Raw genomic sequence first — 18199 nt, 5'->3', positions numbered from 1 at the left:
ATATATATATATATTTCTGGTGACCCACCAAGAATCCAAAATCCAAAAGAGTAAATTAAAAAAATTCATGTCTGACTACGATTACACCAATTAGCTAAACTGATCAACTGAAAGCAAAATCTTGACACAATTGTGAATCTTGTCATAAGGTGGCTCCCTCCTCTAGATACACATTAGATGTACACAGAAAAGCACACAAACAACACAAAACATAAAAAATCTAATCCCAAGAGGGCGATCAGTCCTGTGCTCAATCTAGCCAGGTAAGATTTCTTGTTAGACTCTTGTTCTTTTCATTTCTGTCCATATTTAAAAGAAGAAAGGAAAAAAAAACAGCACAGCTTGGAAAATATGCGAGTCACATTGCACAAGACAGCTGATAAGGAAAATGGACATTTATTTATTTTTTGGCCACAATGTCAACAAATGATCAGTGTATATAAATTACTATCTCCTGAATTGAGCTGTTTCTACCATTAAGGTTAAAAGCATGTATCTAGTTTTCTGAGAAAAATAAGTTTATTGTGCCTCTTTTAAAATGTCCAAGGGAAGCAAAGTGCAGTAAGAACAGAGGTGTTCTCTGCACAACATGAGTAATGAGTAATTTACACAGCTAAACAGTTGTTATTTAAGAGAGAGTATTTACAATATAATACAATGAGGTTTAGACTAAACTTTGTTTGAAAAATCCCTTAGTTAGCCATAACAAATTTACAGAGTGCAAGTAAGCAGGATCTCTTTGCAGATTTTCTTCTGGTTTCTTTAAAAAATCCTCAAAGCAATTGTATCTGCCTTAAAAAAAAAAAAAAAAAAAAATCAGAGCTCATAATCTCCTGTAGATAAGAAAAATGTTACTGTTGCACAAATTGCCAATTTAAGCTTATGATGAGGGTCAATGGCATCCGCCCACCACAGAGGCCAGTTTTACAAGCTAATGTCTGTGTTCAAATACTAATGCAGCCTTGTGCTGGCAGACAATAACGAGAAAAACACACATAACAAGCAGATGTGAAATAAAATTAACCGGATGATGCAGAAGGTGGCTGAATTTTGCATTTCCATCTTTCAAACCAGTATCCACTTTGCATAACAGATCTTTATTTGTCGAGCAAATGTCACTGCCACGGTCGCGTTCATTGTATGATCTCTTGTCTTTGTTTCTTCTGCTTTCATTTATTACTTTAATAAGGCTCAGTGTCCTCATCAAAGGTTGAGCTGCTCTTCCCTAAAGCCAAAGGGCATATTTGATATTCCATTCTTTAAGCAGTGATGAGAGAGAGAGAGAGAGCTCTTAAACTTGAGTGTGATTGTCTTTGGTACAGCGTCACAGACCCCAGAGAGGGAGATGAAAAATACAGATGTTTTCTAATTTATTTAGAAGATTTTACAGTTATGTAAACACAACCAGGCAGACACACACACACACACACACACCCACACACACACAGTGTTTTCAAGCTTTATGCAGTTATTTTGATAGTTTAGAATGCAGCACAATTCGAGCCACAAAGGTTAATAAAATTAACATCTTTAGTAGGCCACTGCAGATTCTTCTCATTTTAAAACTGTTTATCTTCATTAGCATTAAATGCAAGGCTTGCGTTATTGCGCCATCTCCTGGTGCAGCTCCAGTTGAACTTTCTCAACATTAATCTAAGCGTTTGCTGCCACCTTTTGATGAATGATGTATACCACACACTTTAAAAAAAATTCAGCGAATGAGGTCGGTACACAGGGTATGTTCAGACACACGATGGAATTAATTATTGTGTTGTTTTAAAATAAATCTGTTGGTCAAATGATGAGTCTCTTTGCTTGCAATTCAACTCAGTTCTCTAGTTTGCGTTTAATGTTCCCTTCCGGTTTGCACACGGTCTCGCAGCCTTCAAGTCTCAGCTCTGCAGCAACAGGCTTGTGGGACTTCTCCAGACACGCAGAGATCAGATGGATGAAGCTCATGACGGTTATCAGAAGCATCAGGACTCCTGAAGGTGCAAAATGCTCAGTGTGAAACTCCGTGATGAAGTGATCTGTCAGGATAATCCTGTCCACTTACCACAGACGGCGGTGTTTATGGAGAAATTCTGGACACGGTAGCTGCTGGTGAACATTGCACCCAGTCCCAGAATGAGGACGGCATAAATGCTGAATGTGTGCCGCATGTACTTGATCAAGAAGAAGTTCTGCAGGGTGAACCTGTATGAGTTTAGCAACAAACATGGTCAGCCGTTTCTTATTTATTTTATTTTATTTTATTTTAATTTTACGTTCCCAAGCAAAATACGTTCTGAATTTCTGCCCTTACTAGGTACAAATGAATACGGAGATGATGAAAAGGACAGTGGCGCTGGCCACTCGGTCCTGCACACCGGCATAATATTTAAGCACTATGCCGAAGCCCACCACAGAATGAAAGAGAGACCACCAGGCAAACACAGCTAATCCATTCTGTGTCTTTAAAAAAAAAGGGATTTGAACATTGATCATTTTTCACTTCCTTCAACACTTCACAAAATAATTCATACCTCACAAACTTTTGAGTGCTTCAAAAATACAAACACAAACTTTATTTAACCAGATTTATACTCTGATAGACCACAATATAGCGCATAATTGGTGACAAAGGAAAACTATCACTGGCTTTATTAGTTTTTGCTTTTTTTTCCCTAATAAAAATCTTAAAAGTGTGACCTGCATTTATTTTCAACCCCTTTACTCTGATACCTTCAACTAAAGTCCTGTCCCGCCATTCACACTTTGAATGAAAATAGTCAAACAGCTGAAAAAATGTGTTCCTTTAAATCTAGACTATGTGTAATGACAGCACTTGGCAAAATATAACGTTTCGATTGTTGATTTTTGCATTTTTTATGATGTAAAGCACTTTGAACTGGCTTGTTGATGAAATGTGTTATACAATCGAACTTTGTTGACTGACTTGATTGATTGAATCAATAAAAATGTGTCTTAAGTGAGCAAAAAGGTATCTGAGTCACAGATAGAAAATGTAAAAAGACTGAGACTTTACCACATCAAAAGAAAAGTGTATAGGTGGATATTTTTCTTTCTGTTGTGAGCAATAAGAACAGGATATGCAATACTTCTCCTTTGAAAAGTCTTGCTGTATTTAACTAGTGTGATTTTGAGTAAAAACTGTGTAAAGTTGGGGTGGGAAATTTGAACTATTCATGAACAATAGTCAGAAGCCATAGAAAACAATCGAAGGGCTGCAAGTGGCACCCAGGCAACACTACTGGTCTTTATCAAAGACCAGGAGTGTTTGTTAGAAGAAAAAAAAAGACTCGTGGCTGTAATTGTAGTGAAAGATTCTTCTTCTTAAGTACTGACTCAGAGGCTCTGAGTACACATTCATACCACACTATTCAAATACTTGTAAAGAAAAAGAAAACATTCGTGTTTTTCTTCCATTTCACAATTAGGCACTATTTTGTGTTGGTCTACTGCCTAAAAACCCAATAAAATACATACAAATGTTTGCTTGTAACATGACAAAATGTGAGAAAGTTCAATGGTTATTGAGGTTACTGTAAGGCACTGTAACACTGCAGAAGCCATCACAGTCTTATCACCAGATAACGTGTCCATGGAATCACACCGGGGTTGTTGATTGCCAGCCAGGCTTCGTGCTTGTTCAGGTTGGAGTAGGAAAGGAAAAGCATGTAGAAGCTGTGAAGTGGTAAAATCCACCTAGACAACACTGCCGGTAGGATATAGCTGTAGAAAGCAGAAATAGCTTTAATCCACCGGCGTAAATAGTTTACTTATTTAATCTTAGCCACATGATATACAGTGTTGCATACAACTTACTGCCTATCCCACATAGGCATGCTACAGACTCTTGTAATATTTATGATGGCCCACATCAGAAAGAATTTGGGAGGGTGGATTTCAGGATTGCACGACTGGGGGCCGAGTACATTTCTATAGACAGGAGAGGAATGTCAAGATCAGAAATTCTGCCAAAAACAACCTTTATTCTTGCACCACAGATGTACCTTCTGAAGAGGCTCACAGCTGCATAAACAAGCCACATTTTAGACCACAGGTCAATCCAGATCCAGAAGTTCTCAGACCACGAGTCCATAGTCAACTCTAGGGAGACAGTCTCTGACACATTCCAGGATGAAGTCTGAAAAACGGCTGAGGAACCAAAAGCTAATAATCACTAATCTGCGTGTATTCACGATCTCGCAAAAAAAAACAACAAAAAAACCCCCACTAACATCAAAAGTTGCATGAGAAGACACCAGCATTTCTTTGATTCCTACAATCTTTGAGTTTTAACTCCATGACTGAAATATGCGTGCATGATGTATCACTCACTGTTGGGCACTTTGTCTTCCTTCGCCAGGTAAAAAAAGACTTCTGAGATTATCTGAGTGATGATTGCAAGAACGATGCTGCCAGCGTGCATCGCCAAATGGGAACCAGTATTTTCGATCCGGGGAAACATGGTGGAAGTCGTTGTACGCTGTGATATGCTGACCGACTGCAGCGGGGAGATTCTGAAGACAACGTATTAGTACTATTATCTTGTTCGTGGGACTTTGGAACTTGGCTTTTGCTGAGAAATTTTATGAACTTGCTCTGATTACTTTTCCATGACATGTTGCAAACAGCTTGGTTATTGAGTCCAACTATTTGACCCATAAATAGAATTTCTCCAAGGAGAAAAAAAATATAGTTATTTTGAATTAAACATTTATTACAAGACTCATAAAAAAAACACCTCTTACAATTTATGGTTCTCTTAGCCGTACATTTAACTCCCAGCAGGAATAAAGTTTAATAGTGTTAAAATGATTAGCTGCCTCTTTTCACTCATGTACATGTCTTCTATGACCTTATAAAATATGGCTTGCTCTCAGCTGTCAGTGAAGCACATCAGGTTCTGGACTTTAAACCTACATGTCACTCTTTGTTTACAGAAGTTCTGAACCCACATGGAGTGTAATGACAGAGTGCATGCTTCGTCCGGTGATTAAATCATTACAAAACTATATAGTTATCTCAATTTTATCTTCAGAGATTTTCCTAAGCAAGTTCAGTGATTTCCACCTGTGAACTTTATTTTTTTTATTAACAATGTTAATGCAATCTGTTGGCAAAATGAAAAATTCAAGAATATGAATATATTATGTTCCATGAACAAAAAAAAAAAAAAAATGTCATTGTCCAAATCTGCTTATTCTTTCAGTTTTGCAGGGAGACATGGTGTCTATCTCCAGCAGTCGGAGGTATGAATGTTGTCTCAAGTTTTCTTAAGAAAGTGGAATGCCATCCTAAGCATTCACGATGTGAAAATCCTTCTTTCTATGTACATGTAATATTTTACCAACATCACAGGAAAGTATTCATAGGAAAAGGTTGTGATTGGGTTGTGACAACGATATTTCCACTGGAGTCAAACTGAGTTCATTGTCCGTGTAAAGCGGTTGGTTGTGATGCCGCCACGCCACCAGGATGATGCGAACCACAAGCAGGACACAGGCAATCACCAGGATCAAAACTGCAGAGTGAGACCGAAATTAAGTATTCAAATATACATTATCTTGGAACTTGTAGGCCCTTCATAAACAGCAGATATACAGTGAGATGAGACCTTTTTTTTCCCTATTTCATTTAGTTGTATAATAACTTTAATATTTCCCCAATAATTGTCCACACATATTTTTCGGCAAAAATCTAACACCTCACTTGTACTCTCTTGAGTACCCATGTTTGAGGTTCATTAACATTTAGGCACAACTGGAAGCACTTCAGTTGTTCAATAATAAAATTATTTCTTAAAAAAAAAAAAAAAACACAACCTGGCCACAATTAACCATATATGCAAAATGACAACTTTTTATCTGTTTTATCTTTTCAATATTGATGCACACTTGAAACTTTACCTTCAAGGATGTACAAATTGGTACCAGGAGATGCATTGTTGTCCAGGATGCCTGTCAGCCACAGGATAACTACAGGGTAGATGGCCACGGTATAGCGCATGTGCTTGTCAAGATAGAAGTTCTCCAACAGAAACCTGAAAGCAGCAGAAGACAAAAAAAAGGCTCGTTTTTGTCCTCTGCTCCTTCGTGTCTTGCAACAGCAGCAGTTAAACTACGTGAGGCAGCTGGGAGTCAGACTCACCACACTAACAGCTCCATCAGGAGCAGCAGCAGTGACACCATTGTGCAGTGATATCGAGATGCGTCCGTCTGATGCTGCAAGTAGATTGTCAGGTTCAGCAAAGTGGAGAGCGTCCCCCAAGTGGCATACACTGCCACTCCATTTTGCACCTGTTTTGACACAACGAGAGGCAGCTCGAGTGAACCAAAAACCAGTTAGTAAAATGCTGCAAAGACGTGTGTTTTTGATGAATTTATTTAGACACTCTTCCAGTTACTTGCTTATGAATAGTTGTTTGTGTTTTTGTGGCATCAGATAGAACACATATGTAAATTATGTTGTCTCACTCACTCACAATCTGCTGCTTCTATGTTGTCTAATAATTGTAAAAAGAAAAAAAAAAATCCTCCATTACAACAATTTTCTAAATATAGAAAGTCCGACAAATCGGTGTCAGCCCCACCCATTGACTTTGATGGGTGAGTTCGGCAGATAAAAACAAGATAAAAACAGAAAACAGGGAAGTAAGAAGGAAGAGGAAGTTACAATTCACCTTAATGATTTTCAGCATAAAAATGAATGTTTTTTGTTTTTTTTTACAATTGCTTATCAAAGCTGGCTGCAGTATGTGATTTTACAAGCTTTTAGTCGTACCTGTCATAGTAAGTATGTTGCAAAGACCAAATAAAAAGTCGCCCACGAATGTTGCCCTCTATTTATAGTTTTACCAATATCCTGAACATCCAGAGGTCCGCGTTGCGATGTTTGCTCAACCAGGCACCGTAAATCTTTAGCCCATGGCAGGAGAAAAATAGCATCATGTAATCAGTTAGTGTCATTAGAGCTGAGGTTATGAGCACTGGGAGCAGCATTCTGGACACAGAGAAATAAAATGTCCATATGAATCAAAAGAGGTGACAACAGGAGGAGCCTGATGGTTAGTGTGAGTTGGCATACTTACTCTCTGTCATACAGAAAGAGCCAGGTGATGTTCAAGCTAAGGTATGTGATGACGCTGACGTGAAACCCATAAGGCAACACTGCAGGTGTGGCGTACATCCACTCATATGTACTCCTGCGCTGGGCAGAGATAATACAGTTAGATACTAAGCACATGTCGACAAACAGAAAGAGCCTGTGGGGAAATAATCTGTCTTTTCCTACGATGTTTGAGCAATCTGGAAGGTGTAAAGAGAAAACGAGTGTACCCGAGGAGAAATAAATTCACTAGGTACAAGAAAGTGTGATTTCCCACATGTGACAGGACAGAAGGGTGAAGTAAAGCGTTAAAACAGAAAGAAATATTCCTTCTGTGAAAAAGCTGTAGAACCTTTACGTCTGTAACTCGAAAGTGTTGAAAACTGAGCACGTGGTTTTACGCCAATGAGTTTGTGTTGTCCGTACTGAATAAATACATTGTTTTTAAAAGCGCTTACCTTCTGCAAAGTCCAGCCAAAAAGTACACAAACATGGCAAAAAACCAAAAGTGAACGAAATCCCACACGAAAAACGTCCACTGAGCAGGAGTCACAGATGTCTTGTACTTGGTTGCGACATCTTCTGTACGCTGCCTGAAGACACCTGCATTGAGAGTTACCTATTTATTCTGGAGAATCCTTTTTTAAATCCTTGAGATGACTGGATTCACATAAAACCAAAAAATATATATTCACCTGAATGATCTCCAAAGCCTGAAAGAAAGTTTAAAGTAATTGCAGGAAATAAGGTAAATAATCCAACAAACATCAGAATAATCCTGGGTGGGTTGTGGTTTACCATGGTGACCGTGAGGGGGTTAAAATCCACAGGAGGAAAAGTTTGTATTAAAAATACAAAAAAAAGTTTAATCTATTTGTCTTTATTCATCTGTCCTATGGTTCTCAAATAACAAACGGAGTTAAATCTCAGCCGTATAACAGGGAAGGACGAGACCTATCATAACTGGTGTCACAGTGTGTCCTTTTTATAGCATCCTTTATCTCCCTCTGTCATAAACAGTTTGTTATTTTGTTGTTAAAAGTAGGGTGGAGAGTAAAGATTAACTTGTGTCAAAAGTACTAGAAACAGTTGAATGTGTTCAACACAAACTAGGTTACCCTGAAGGCTGCAGTGGGGAGTTTATAAACTAAAAAAAAAAATAAATAAATACATGAAACAAAGCTTTCAAAAATTAAAAAAAGACAAAGGAAGAGTGATGATCTCCCGTGCGTGCAAACTTCCTCTTCTGTAAAGACAACAGATGTGCCACAAACTTGTTGGTTTTTAATGTTCATAGTTTAGTGAAAAAAATATATAAAGTTTATTAAATTGTTCATTTCTATATTTCCCTAAATGTTTGCTGTGTTTTTTACTACAGTACTACTACTTTGGATTTTTAGGGCAGATTACAAATATAGGTTGTTTTTTTAGTAACTGAATGGTTAATATTCGAATTCTGTTTACAAGGAGTGCTGACTCCTTTTAAGTCAAGATAAGCCTCTGCAGGTTTTGTGTGTGTAGCTTTTGTCCACACAGTGGCACCATTGCTTAATACGGTGGTATTGTGAGGCTGTCAAGAGTCGTGTGGACCAGCAGCTTGCAGAAGAATTTGCATGAAAACACATGGTTAGCTAAGAAGACGCGACTTACCACTACTCTGGCTGTTTTATTAATCTAAATAGTGCACAGATTTGAGAAAATGTAGCTGGAGTGGATTTCCATCTGGCAGGAGGAGACAAAACACACAATGTCATGTGTAAGTTTTGAGTCAATTTTAATTTCTTTGTATTTGCTTCCAACAAAGCAGATTTCATCGTGATAATTTACTATGATTATGTGAAGTATTTTAATCTAAGGCTCTAAACGTCGGAACTTTTTTCGTTTTTGTTTCTTTTTATCGACCCACTCAACTTTTAGCGCTTGAGGCACTAAAATGTTCATCGAGTTTTAGGTTGAACTAGTGTTGTGTTCACACTTCTATACAGTGCTGTGAATTGTCCCTGATATCCACTAATTAGTTGTATTACCTTTGGTGGCAACAATCACCATCAAGCTTTGCGAGACTTTTTGAGCATGAACAGCCAATTTAAGCTACAATCTCAATCCAATTCAAGTCTGAACTTTGACGAGGCCACTCCAAAACCTCTGTGGTGTTTTTCATCAATTAAGAGGTGGAGTTACTGGTTTGCTTTTAAGTGTAGCCGCAGAATCTATCTTTTGGATAAGAAAATACTCTAATTCTTAATTTGCTTTTAAAAGTAAAACAAATCAAAGCGAATATTAACGCTCCGACTTGTAAAGTCTAATTTAAAAATGTAATGTGGAACTTAGCCATATTAGTCATATTATCCAATATCCATATGCCCACTTTTGTTTACTTCAACAGCATCACACCGTACCTATACTGAGAGATTGCATTCCTCTGATGTGTCTCTAATAATTTATAAAATTTTATTTTTCAGGATAAAGTTATTTTTTTAGTTAAAAGCACAGATTCAATCAGTGTTTATGTGGGTATGCTGCAGGGAAACAAATGATCATATTTGATAGTCATCATGGAAGAGTGGATAAAAAGCTCTCTGCTGTTACAGCTCTTCATGACACTTAAGTCAACGAGCTCTTCCCACTTTGTTGAAGCTAAATATAACCGAAAGAACACTTGACATTGTTACAGTCGGAGCGATATTTGGTGTCGGCTGAAGTTGTGCTCTAAAGCTTAGAATGGACAACTCTTTCATGTTGACTGACTGATTACTGTGACCCAAGCTGCTGGCAAAGGACAAGGCCCAATTTGTTGACTGTTCATCATCTAATGAGCCAAATCACATCCAATTACACGCCCGCCACTTTTGATCACTTTCATTATGAGGGATATGTGCATGATGGGTATTAATAAAGATCACTGTCACTTTGGGATTATGTTGTGATTCACATTGTGACTCATTTAGATCTTTGCAGCAATAAATCCTGTAGTTACACTGAAGCATCGTTTAATGACAGCACAGCTCCTATATATATTTTTTTGTTGTTGTTTGCAGGAAAAGCAACTTTTATCTGATATTTCTGCAAAAGCTGTAAATCCTTTCAATCAGGGAAGTTGAAAAATCATGCCTATAAGACATTTCTTTGTAGGCTTTACTGGATAATAGGGACCGTCCTGCACACAACGTTTGGTATTTAGAGACCTTGACTAATAGGCTCCGTGAATTTGTCTTTCCCCAGCGCAGACTATGTGACTTTCACGCTGCAAATTTATGAATAACATTGGTGGATCCCCATAGAACGAAGGTGCCTGTTAATGCCACAATTATACTGCCATGACCAATACTGGTGGTTGTGATACGCAGATTACAAATGAGGATGGCAGAGGACAATAAAGGTGAGGAAGTATGGGTGAAGTGTGCAATACCCCTTGAATTTCTTCCCTTGTTGTCCAGTTGAATGCCCCACAAACTTGAATGCCCACTTTATTCAGATTTTATATAAATCAACACAAAGGATCATGGGAACTGGGATAAAAAATGGTTTTATTTTATTTTCTAAATATTTGACAAATGTGGTATGTATTTGTATTCAGCTATTTTGTTTTTTGATACACTGTCTTTAGAAACCAGTAAAATTTGGTGGGAAGATGGACAGAGCTTTGAGCAGGAAGAAAACTAGTTAGAGACTTAAAGCACAACAGGGGTTCATCTTCCTGGAGTGCAGTTACCTTAAAAATACACCCAGAACTGGCTTAGATCAAAGAACATTATGAGCCAATCAAAGTTTTGATCAAAATCCAATTCAAAGTCTCTAAAAATAGCAAATTGGGGATTGAAACCTGGCTGAGTTTTAAGTAAGTCTGAAAAAAATGAATGGGCAATGCTACAAAACCTAAAATGGAAATCTAGGATTCACAAGGTGTAACAAAAAATGTATAAAGTAAATCTACTGAACTTTACCCTGGTCACTTTTTGAATTTGGACTACATTGTCCAAATTCAGATTCACACACTTAACAAATAGGAAAGCAGTACACTTCAAGGTCTCCAAGGCATAAACAAAACACAAAAATATTCCCTTCTGAATGAAAATGAAAACAGTCCTAATTAAAAATGAAAGTACAATGCATTACTTATCTGGGTGACCAGAAACCAGGGAAGGACCAAGTAAAAGAAAATGGCAAAGAATCCCTACCATAGTTTCCATCAATAAAAAGATATCTTGAATTAAAACAGTTTACCAAACAGAAAAAAAAAAAAAATTGGTACACAGGATTATGTTTAACAGTCAAGCAATTTACAGATACCCAAGAGGAATTGATTTGGCACTGAATGACTGAAGGTTTTATGGAGTCAACTGATGAAGAGAAAATGATTTTAGCTGTGCATCAAGGTGTAACAACAAGCTTGCAAACAAAGCAGAATTAAAGAAGCTCTCTTTGACTGAGAGAGCCTCTGGAGGTCAATGGATGTAAGCAGCAAAATGTTCAGTCTAAATATGGAAAGCTGATAGTGCCATAGCCCAAAGGACTTGCAACTCTAATTACAGTGAAAGGTAGTGCTCTAAATTATTAACCCAAAGGGCTGAATCCATTTATGCATGTAACAATTTTTAAGTTTTTTTGTAAGAAAAAAATGAATTAAAAACGTGTAATATTCATAGTTATGCAATAGTTTTTATTGCTCCGTAATATTTGTGGTTGAAATGGGCCAAACATTCAAGGGATCTAAAGACTTGTGCAAGGCACTCCTGTCTCATGTCTCATATCTCATATCTAAGCCTTTCTTGTTCCTTTAACGGTGACTTAAATCAGAAATCAGGAATACTTTGTTTATCCCTGGGGGAGAAGTTTCGTCACAGCTACCTCGGCCAAAGATTCAAAATAAATAGAAGTGTAAAAGTAGAATATTTGCTAAAAATAGTTTGATAATAAATAATAAAGTGTTAAACAAAAACTCTTCCCTAAGAAACTTTTAGAACCGCCTCTGCCCACAGCAAATGCAGTGACAAGAGACAAGAAATTGTACGGGGAATAGAGAAAAATGAACAGACTGAAAAACATGTCCCAAAAATAATATAAATATATCTACACAGCACTAGGAGATAAGAATTTATTTTTTTTTGCACTCCTAGACACTCAAACTACAATAAAAAAATAAAAAAAATTTAAGGGCCAAAAAAAGTGAATTTTGCATATGTCTGTTAGGACCTTAGGTTGTTTTGTAGTTTGATTTGATTATAGTTTTGTGAGTGTTTTGCTGCAGAAGGGACTGGTGTATTTCAAAAAATACATTTAGTCTTGGGAACAAATGGATCTTTCTAAAGGGCAATGACTGGGTGCACCACCAGTAGAATAAGTGGATCTTGGGATAACAAAATTAATTACACCAGTTATGCGTGGAAGGGTCCAGAATTTCTGCAAAGTATTTGAAGCAGATCGTAGCAAGAATTTCAAAATGTATGACTTGTCTCAAGTCATACAGTTTAAAGGCAATGCTTCCACAAACCAAGGAAATGTAAGTAAATATCTGACTGTGAATATGAAGAAAGTTTAAAAATGTGTAAAATATTCCTCTTACATTTTTCTGCATCTTAGTTTAAATTAAGATTACAAGAAAGATTTCCATCTACTAAGATTTTCCTCCAATTTAGGATAACACATGAAGAAAATTGTTTTAAGTATTTATGTGCTATTTGGTACCAAGTGTGGTTATGAGCTTACCATTATCTGCAAACTGACCTAAGACAATTTAGACCCATCATTGTAAAGCTTACAGTTTTAACCCTGCAAAACCAATATATATTTCCACCATCTTTATATGATTCTCAGAATTGCTTGAACTCGGTGTTCTTTTGGGGGTTTTTTAATCAATACATTATTATGTTTTGGGATCTTGTTTTTATCACCATCCTCTGTTTCCGTGTGCACAGAGAAATTTTATGTTAGCAATTAAATTTAGGGGGACATTTGCGCCACAGCAGGTTTTTATTTACATGCCTTCTGGAATAATAGCTGTTTAGAAGTCTCTGGGGGGGATGGTAGATTGTCATCTCTGTTATGCATGTGTATTTTCTGTATTTTTATTATTTCGTTACTTTTCCTCACTTTTATTCACCTATTTTTTTTAGGTTGATTCTTTAACTTTTAATATTTGCCTCTTTTGTGACATAATCCATTTTTGTTGTCTTTTTTGTTTCATTTTGCCGTTGTGTGCTGTTTCTCATTGTTTCGCACTTCAAGGACACCGACTGCTGAATCCACAGAATAGTGAATCGCTGTCCAATATTGTTCATTAGGAATCTTATTGACCTCATATGGGCGGCCTGCGGCAATACATTCTGAATTTTGATGATGGACATTTTTACAGGGATCACAGTTTTCCTCCCTTAAATCTCCCACATTTCTGTCCTCAACAAGCTGTCATATAAAATAAATCCTCACATAAGAAAACACTTTGGTCTGCAAAAGCCTGTCAAAATAATCAGTTCATACTACAAAGAAGACCAATAACTGCGGCAGACTGCTGCAGAGCTTCAAATCAAGTTTAAGCCAACACATATTCTTTCAGATCATAGGACATAGACACTGTTCAGAAATTGCCCTTATGTGGACAGTTTCCTGTCAGTCAAATCATTGGGGCTGCTGGTGAGGGTCAAAGGTGTACAGAAAAAAATATTCAGTTTTTTTTTTTTTTTTTTCACATTTAGAGCCTCATGAAACACTTTTTAGATGTTGTGGCAGGACTCTGTTATAACTTGGACAAAAAATTATAGGCCAGTACCATAGTTTGCTTTAGATGGTGTTTATTGTTCTCATCTTCAGGTGAAAAAAAAACTAAAGAAGCTGTGCAGCATATTTAAAATGGTTGTCCAGGTAAAGAAAAACTTCAAATAAAATAAAATAAAATAAAATAAATAGCAGTACCTTATTGCAACTGAGAAGTCCATCACCTCTTGGAAGTCTAAACTCTGACTCCCTGTGATGCAGAGCCCTCTTTTAGTCACAGGCACCGCCTTTAAGAAGACATAAACAAACAAAACTACTAACTTCTAACTCAAGTAAACCCATATAAAAGTAAACCAGATAAATAAAATAGATAAATAAAAATAAGCACAATGCTGAAAAACAAACAGTGACCAAAAATACATTTTATTTAATAGAAACCACTCAATTAATACAAAATCTCAATGACGTCATCACGCGAGTCCCTGCTGTAATCCGAAAATTGCTTTGTTTGAATAACTGAACCGGGAAAATCTGTGAGAATGAAAATTACAAGCTAGGATGGATATGACTACTCAGGCAGGAACACCCACGACGAACCGCGCCAGTTTGTGCTGAAACCAAAAAGTAAGTTATGTCGGATGTGCGTTTGTGCTTACATTGCATGTCGGCACAGACTTTACTCTCAGCTCGTGACGGCTCCTCCGTCACACTGTGCAACAGCTTCTTGTTGGTTAATTGTAGCCTGGAAGGAAACATTTTGAGTGTGGCTGCAAATCAGCTGTGACTTATTTATATCACCCATGTAGTTGAGTTAAGTGACACTCTCACTATTCGATAGATGAACATCCAATTCATACCCCCATGAAGAAACGTTGCTTGCAATGATACACACTTGACCCTTTTTGGTGCGCCTCAAATTTTAGTGTGTAAATGACTTGGAACGCTTCAAACATAACATATAAACACCATGCTTATAAAGTGACTGAGAAAAATCGTTTTATTAATGTAGACAATGTAGACAAACAAAATTTAGCACTCTCACACCCAATTACAATCAGAGTTATCTCACCAGTCACTTCAAGTTCATTATAAACAACAGTTACAGGACTACAGGACAGAAGTTACAAGTCCTGTAACTGCCGTTTATGTTTGCTGTTTTGTTTATTTATTCAAACCTGTGCATTTTGGATTGATTGATTTATTTTATTTTTTTAACTATGTCTATTAGTTGCTCCACAAACCTCCTGGTTATCTCTTTGGAGAGCTGTTTCCTTCGGTCTCTGTCTGCCTTCCAAGTCTGCCACTCCTGACTCCCACGGTTTTCCATCTTTTGAGAGAAACTCAATATTAAAGCAGCAAATTCTGCTCACCTGCTTGGGTCCTTGGGTTCTGTGATGCGCGGTAGTGGGAGTTGTTAAGCCCTGCTGATTCAAGTAAAGCCTGCCTATAAGGCAATGAGATTGGCAAGAAGCTGTTTACTGTTTTATTTAGAATGTTTATTCTTGTTTTTGTTGGGGTTTTTTTATTACCATCTCAGCATATGTACAACATTTACTTCTGCTGAGGATTTCTCTTCCCTGTGTTTTTCTTTAATTGTGTCTAATTACATTAGGCCAAGGGTGTCAAACTTCATTTTACTTTAATCCCCATCAAGATCACAAATGTCCTCAAAGGGTTGTAGCAGAACATAACTTCTAATTTACAAACTGGTTAATTATTAAAAGCTGACTACATTTTGTGAGTTCTTAAAATTAAATATTGAAATATTGGTATTATAATTTCTCAGTATACAGATAAAAACTGCTTTGATTTGATTTATAAAATAAAATATATTTCTAGCATGTGTCCCGCTAGGGCCACAAAGCGGGGTGGATTTGGCCCCTGAGCCTTGATTTGATAAATGTGCATTGGAACAAGTCAAGGATTGTTTTGACTGTCTTATTATTTGACATCAAACACAACCAGATATGAAAAACCATCTCCTTTTTTTTTTTTAATCTACATACCTAATTGTTCTGATGCAAGACTATATAGCACTATATCCTTTGTATTCATTGGGGTTTGCTTGGCGATGCAGTGTCATGTTGGTAGTCAATAGCGAAGGCCATAAAAGGACTTAAACAGTTTACTGATGCGTGAATTGTTTGTCCGGATTCAGGAAGGCTAGTTCTACACTGTGGAGGAAAAGTAAGTGGTCTTTGAGAAACTATATGACGAGATGGTACAAAATGTGACAATACTGTTTGTGAGATGGCAGAGTTGCCAGGAAAGAAGCAAGTTCACCCACGAAGGTTGAGATCGGCAGTAGGTGGTGTGTGATGCATGTTGGTCATGGCTTTTCTGTTCTTTCTTCCAGAAGGAGATGGAGAGATAGTGGAACATTGGATGATGGGCAGGTGGGTATGTTAGTTGAGGAGAAGTCCAGACAGCATGAATCACAGGAGCGGTGAGGAAATTCATGAAGAAGATCTTGAGGTGAGTTCGCCAATGCACTCAAAGAATAAAGGAGGCAGAACACTGGAATCCGGGAATGGAGTATGAACAGGAACAGATTTTCCCGGAAGCAGGATAACAAAGAGGGTATGCGCCAAATGCCAAACAATAAACTAGTGGAGGCTTGATTACTACTCGTGCATTAAGAACAATCTGGCGTGTGCCTCAAGGGAATTTACTCCTCCTGACTAAACTTATTTAGCTTCAGTTGTGAAGACACACCTGCCGGTCTCACCCTGCAATCAGAGAAGGAAGCTGCACACAACACACTCACCAACCTCCAAACAGCCTTGTATGACATTCGGAAATTGTCAGAATTTCTAAATTATAAAAATAACATCATCTATATGAAAAGAACACTTTTGCATGAAATGCTAGTAAAAACAAAACGGCCTTCGAGTACAAGAGCATAGCAAAATTTTAAAAACACATTAGTCCATCATCTGTAGGACTGTTTGAAGAGGCTGTTGTGTCTAACTTGGAAAGTTCAGCAATAACAAGGTGATGGAAGAGAGCAGTGAAAAGTGTGTGAAATGACAGATCTGAGGTGTTTGTATGCACAAACAAATAAAAGAGGATAATGTAAAGTGTGACTCAACATAGTAGACCTACATGAGTGCTAAAAGTGTGATTGGGCAAAGGCTTCTCATATTTCAGACATGGAAGGCCAAAAATACAAGGGAATTGATAAAATAACTCTCCATCTTGATCAACCTTTCCTCTAATTAGCAAATGTCTTTCAGTCTTCTCATCTCTCCTGGAGATTTCCTGAGATTCTTGGTTAAAGGGCATTGGGCCTGTTCTGTCTTCTTCCGGTTCCCATTCTTTGTAGCGAGCAACTTCCTGCTGGCTTGACCTTCAGCACGTCAGATTTCAGCATCCGTAAAGCCGTCAAGGCTTTTGCTCAAATCATCGACCTCTGTTTCTGAATTTATATTTGAAGTCCTGTCAGGTCAAAGTTACTTTTCAGCTTTCAGCTCACAGCAGCATTCATTATCCTTAGGACGGAAAACACAAACTCTTTAATTTAATTACCCCGGCTTTGCACTCCATACGATGCTAAACTTATTTGGACCAGAAAACAAAATTAAGACAAATTGAATGTTTGTCATGCATGAGAGAAAACAGCAGCTTCACAGATGACAAACAAGCAGGAGGTCTGGTGAGACCGAGAAAGAGGACGAGGTGTGCTTTGCAGTATAGCTCAGCTCCTCTGATCTCTGCAGTGATTTAGTGTACTTTTGTGCAGAAAACATCCCACAAGGATGGTGTGAATGTGATTTCTATTGATGGTGGATATAGAGCCGTGATCCTTCCCTGATGCCCTGACAGCAAAGCTTTCCTTTTTACAAACTAACATTTAACACATGTCTGCCTGCAGCGGCTTGTCTCTCTTTTTCTCCTTCCTTCTGTCCTGTGTGATTTACTTTTGTATCCAGCCACCCCTCGTTCTTTCATCTCTGAATCCAATACTGTCAGAGTCATAAACTCCCAGCGGCAGAATGCATGGTGGTTTAGTGACATTGTTAGTGCCTTAAATGTAGAACTGCTTAGTTCTAAGGGAGAATGCCAGCGGTTTGTATTCACAGAAAAACTTTTGTTTTTGAAATGTCCTTTTAAAAAGCCCAATTTTTATTGTCCTTCCATCCGCTAAATGATAAGTTATGGCCATAAGATGTCTTATAAAACAGTGTCTCGTGAAAGTATTCACATATACCTTAAACTATTTTATTGCTTGTCTAGCTACAACCACCACAAATTTGAGCGAATGTAGCACAACGTTATTCATGATTTGGAGGGGAAGAAAAATGACACGTCTTGCAATACTTTATATGAATAAAAAGTTGAATGAATTGCCTTCAGAAGTCACATTATTAGTAAA

At 37.5% G+C, this 18199-nt stretch overlaps 2 protein-coding genes and 1 long non-coding RNA gene across 3 annotated transcripts; 1 reads left to right on the top strand and 2 right to left on the bottom strand.

The window, feature by feature from the left end:
- The first annotated feature begins 1901 nt into the window (after nt 1–1901).
- On the top strand, nt 1902–4554 carry LOC107836629 (uncharacterized). Its single transcript, XR_001662572.1, has 3 exons — nt 1902–1991; nt 2062–2221; nt 4373–4554. It is a non-coding gene; the product is annotated as an uncharacterized LOC107836629 (long non-coding RNA).
- Nucleotides 2127–4495, bottom strand: LOC107836628 (uncharacterized). Its single transcript, XM_016673140.1, has 6 exons — nt 4345–4495; nt 4017–4161; nt 3829–3942; nt 3591–3735; nt 2306–2454; nt 2127–2196 (listed from the first exon to the last, which is right to left on the bottom strand). Coding segments are annotated over exons 1-6 (684 nt in total). The 5' UTR covers nt 4475–4495; the 3' UTR covers nt 2127–2195.
- A 589-nt stretch (nt 4555–5143) lies between the features above and the next one.
- Nucleotides 5144–7325, bottom strand: LOC107836627 (uncharacterized). The gene is made up of 5 exons (XM_016673139.1): nt 7097–7325; nt 6864–7008; nt 6157–6305; nt 5916–6049; nt 5144–5530 (listed from the first exon to the last, which is right to left on the bottom strand). Exons 1-5 carry the CDS (start codon nt 7249–7251, stop codon nt 5376–5378), a joined length of 738 nt encoding a protein of 245 aa, XP_016528625.1. The 5' UTR covers nt 7252–7325; the 3' UTR covers nt 5144–5375.
- Between the last annotated feature and the right edge of the window lie 10874 nt (nt 7326–18199).

The sequence above is a fragment of the Poecilia formosa genome, unplaced genomic scaffold (assembly GCF_000485575.1).
Source record: "Poecilia formosa unplaced genomic scaffold, Poecilia_formosa-5.1.2 Scaffold71, whole genome shotgun sequence".
NCBI lineage: Eukaryota > Metazoa > Chordata > Actinopteri > Cyprinodontiformes > Poeciliidae > Poecilia > Poecilia formosa.
Note: the sequence above shows the minus strand (reverse complement) of the source record. Positions and strands in the feature narration are given on the sequence as shown.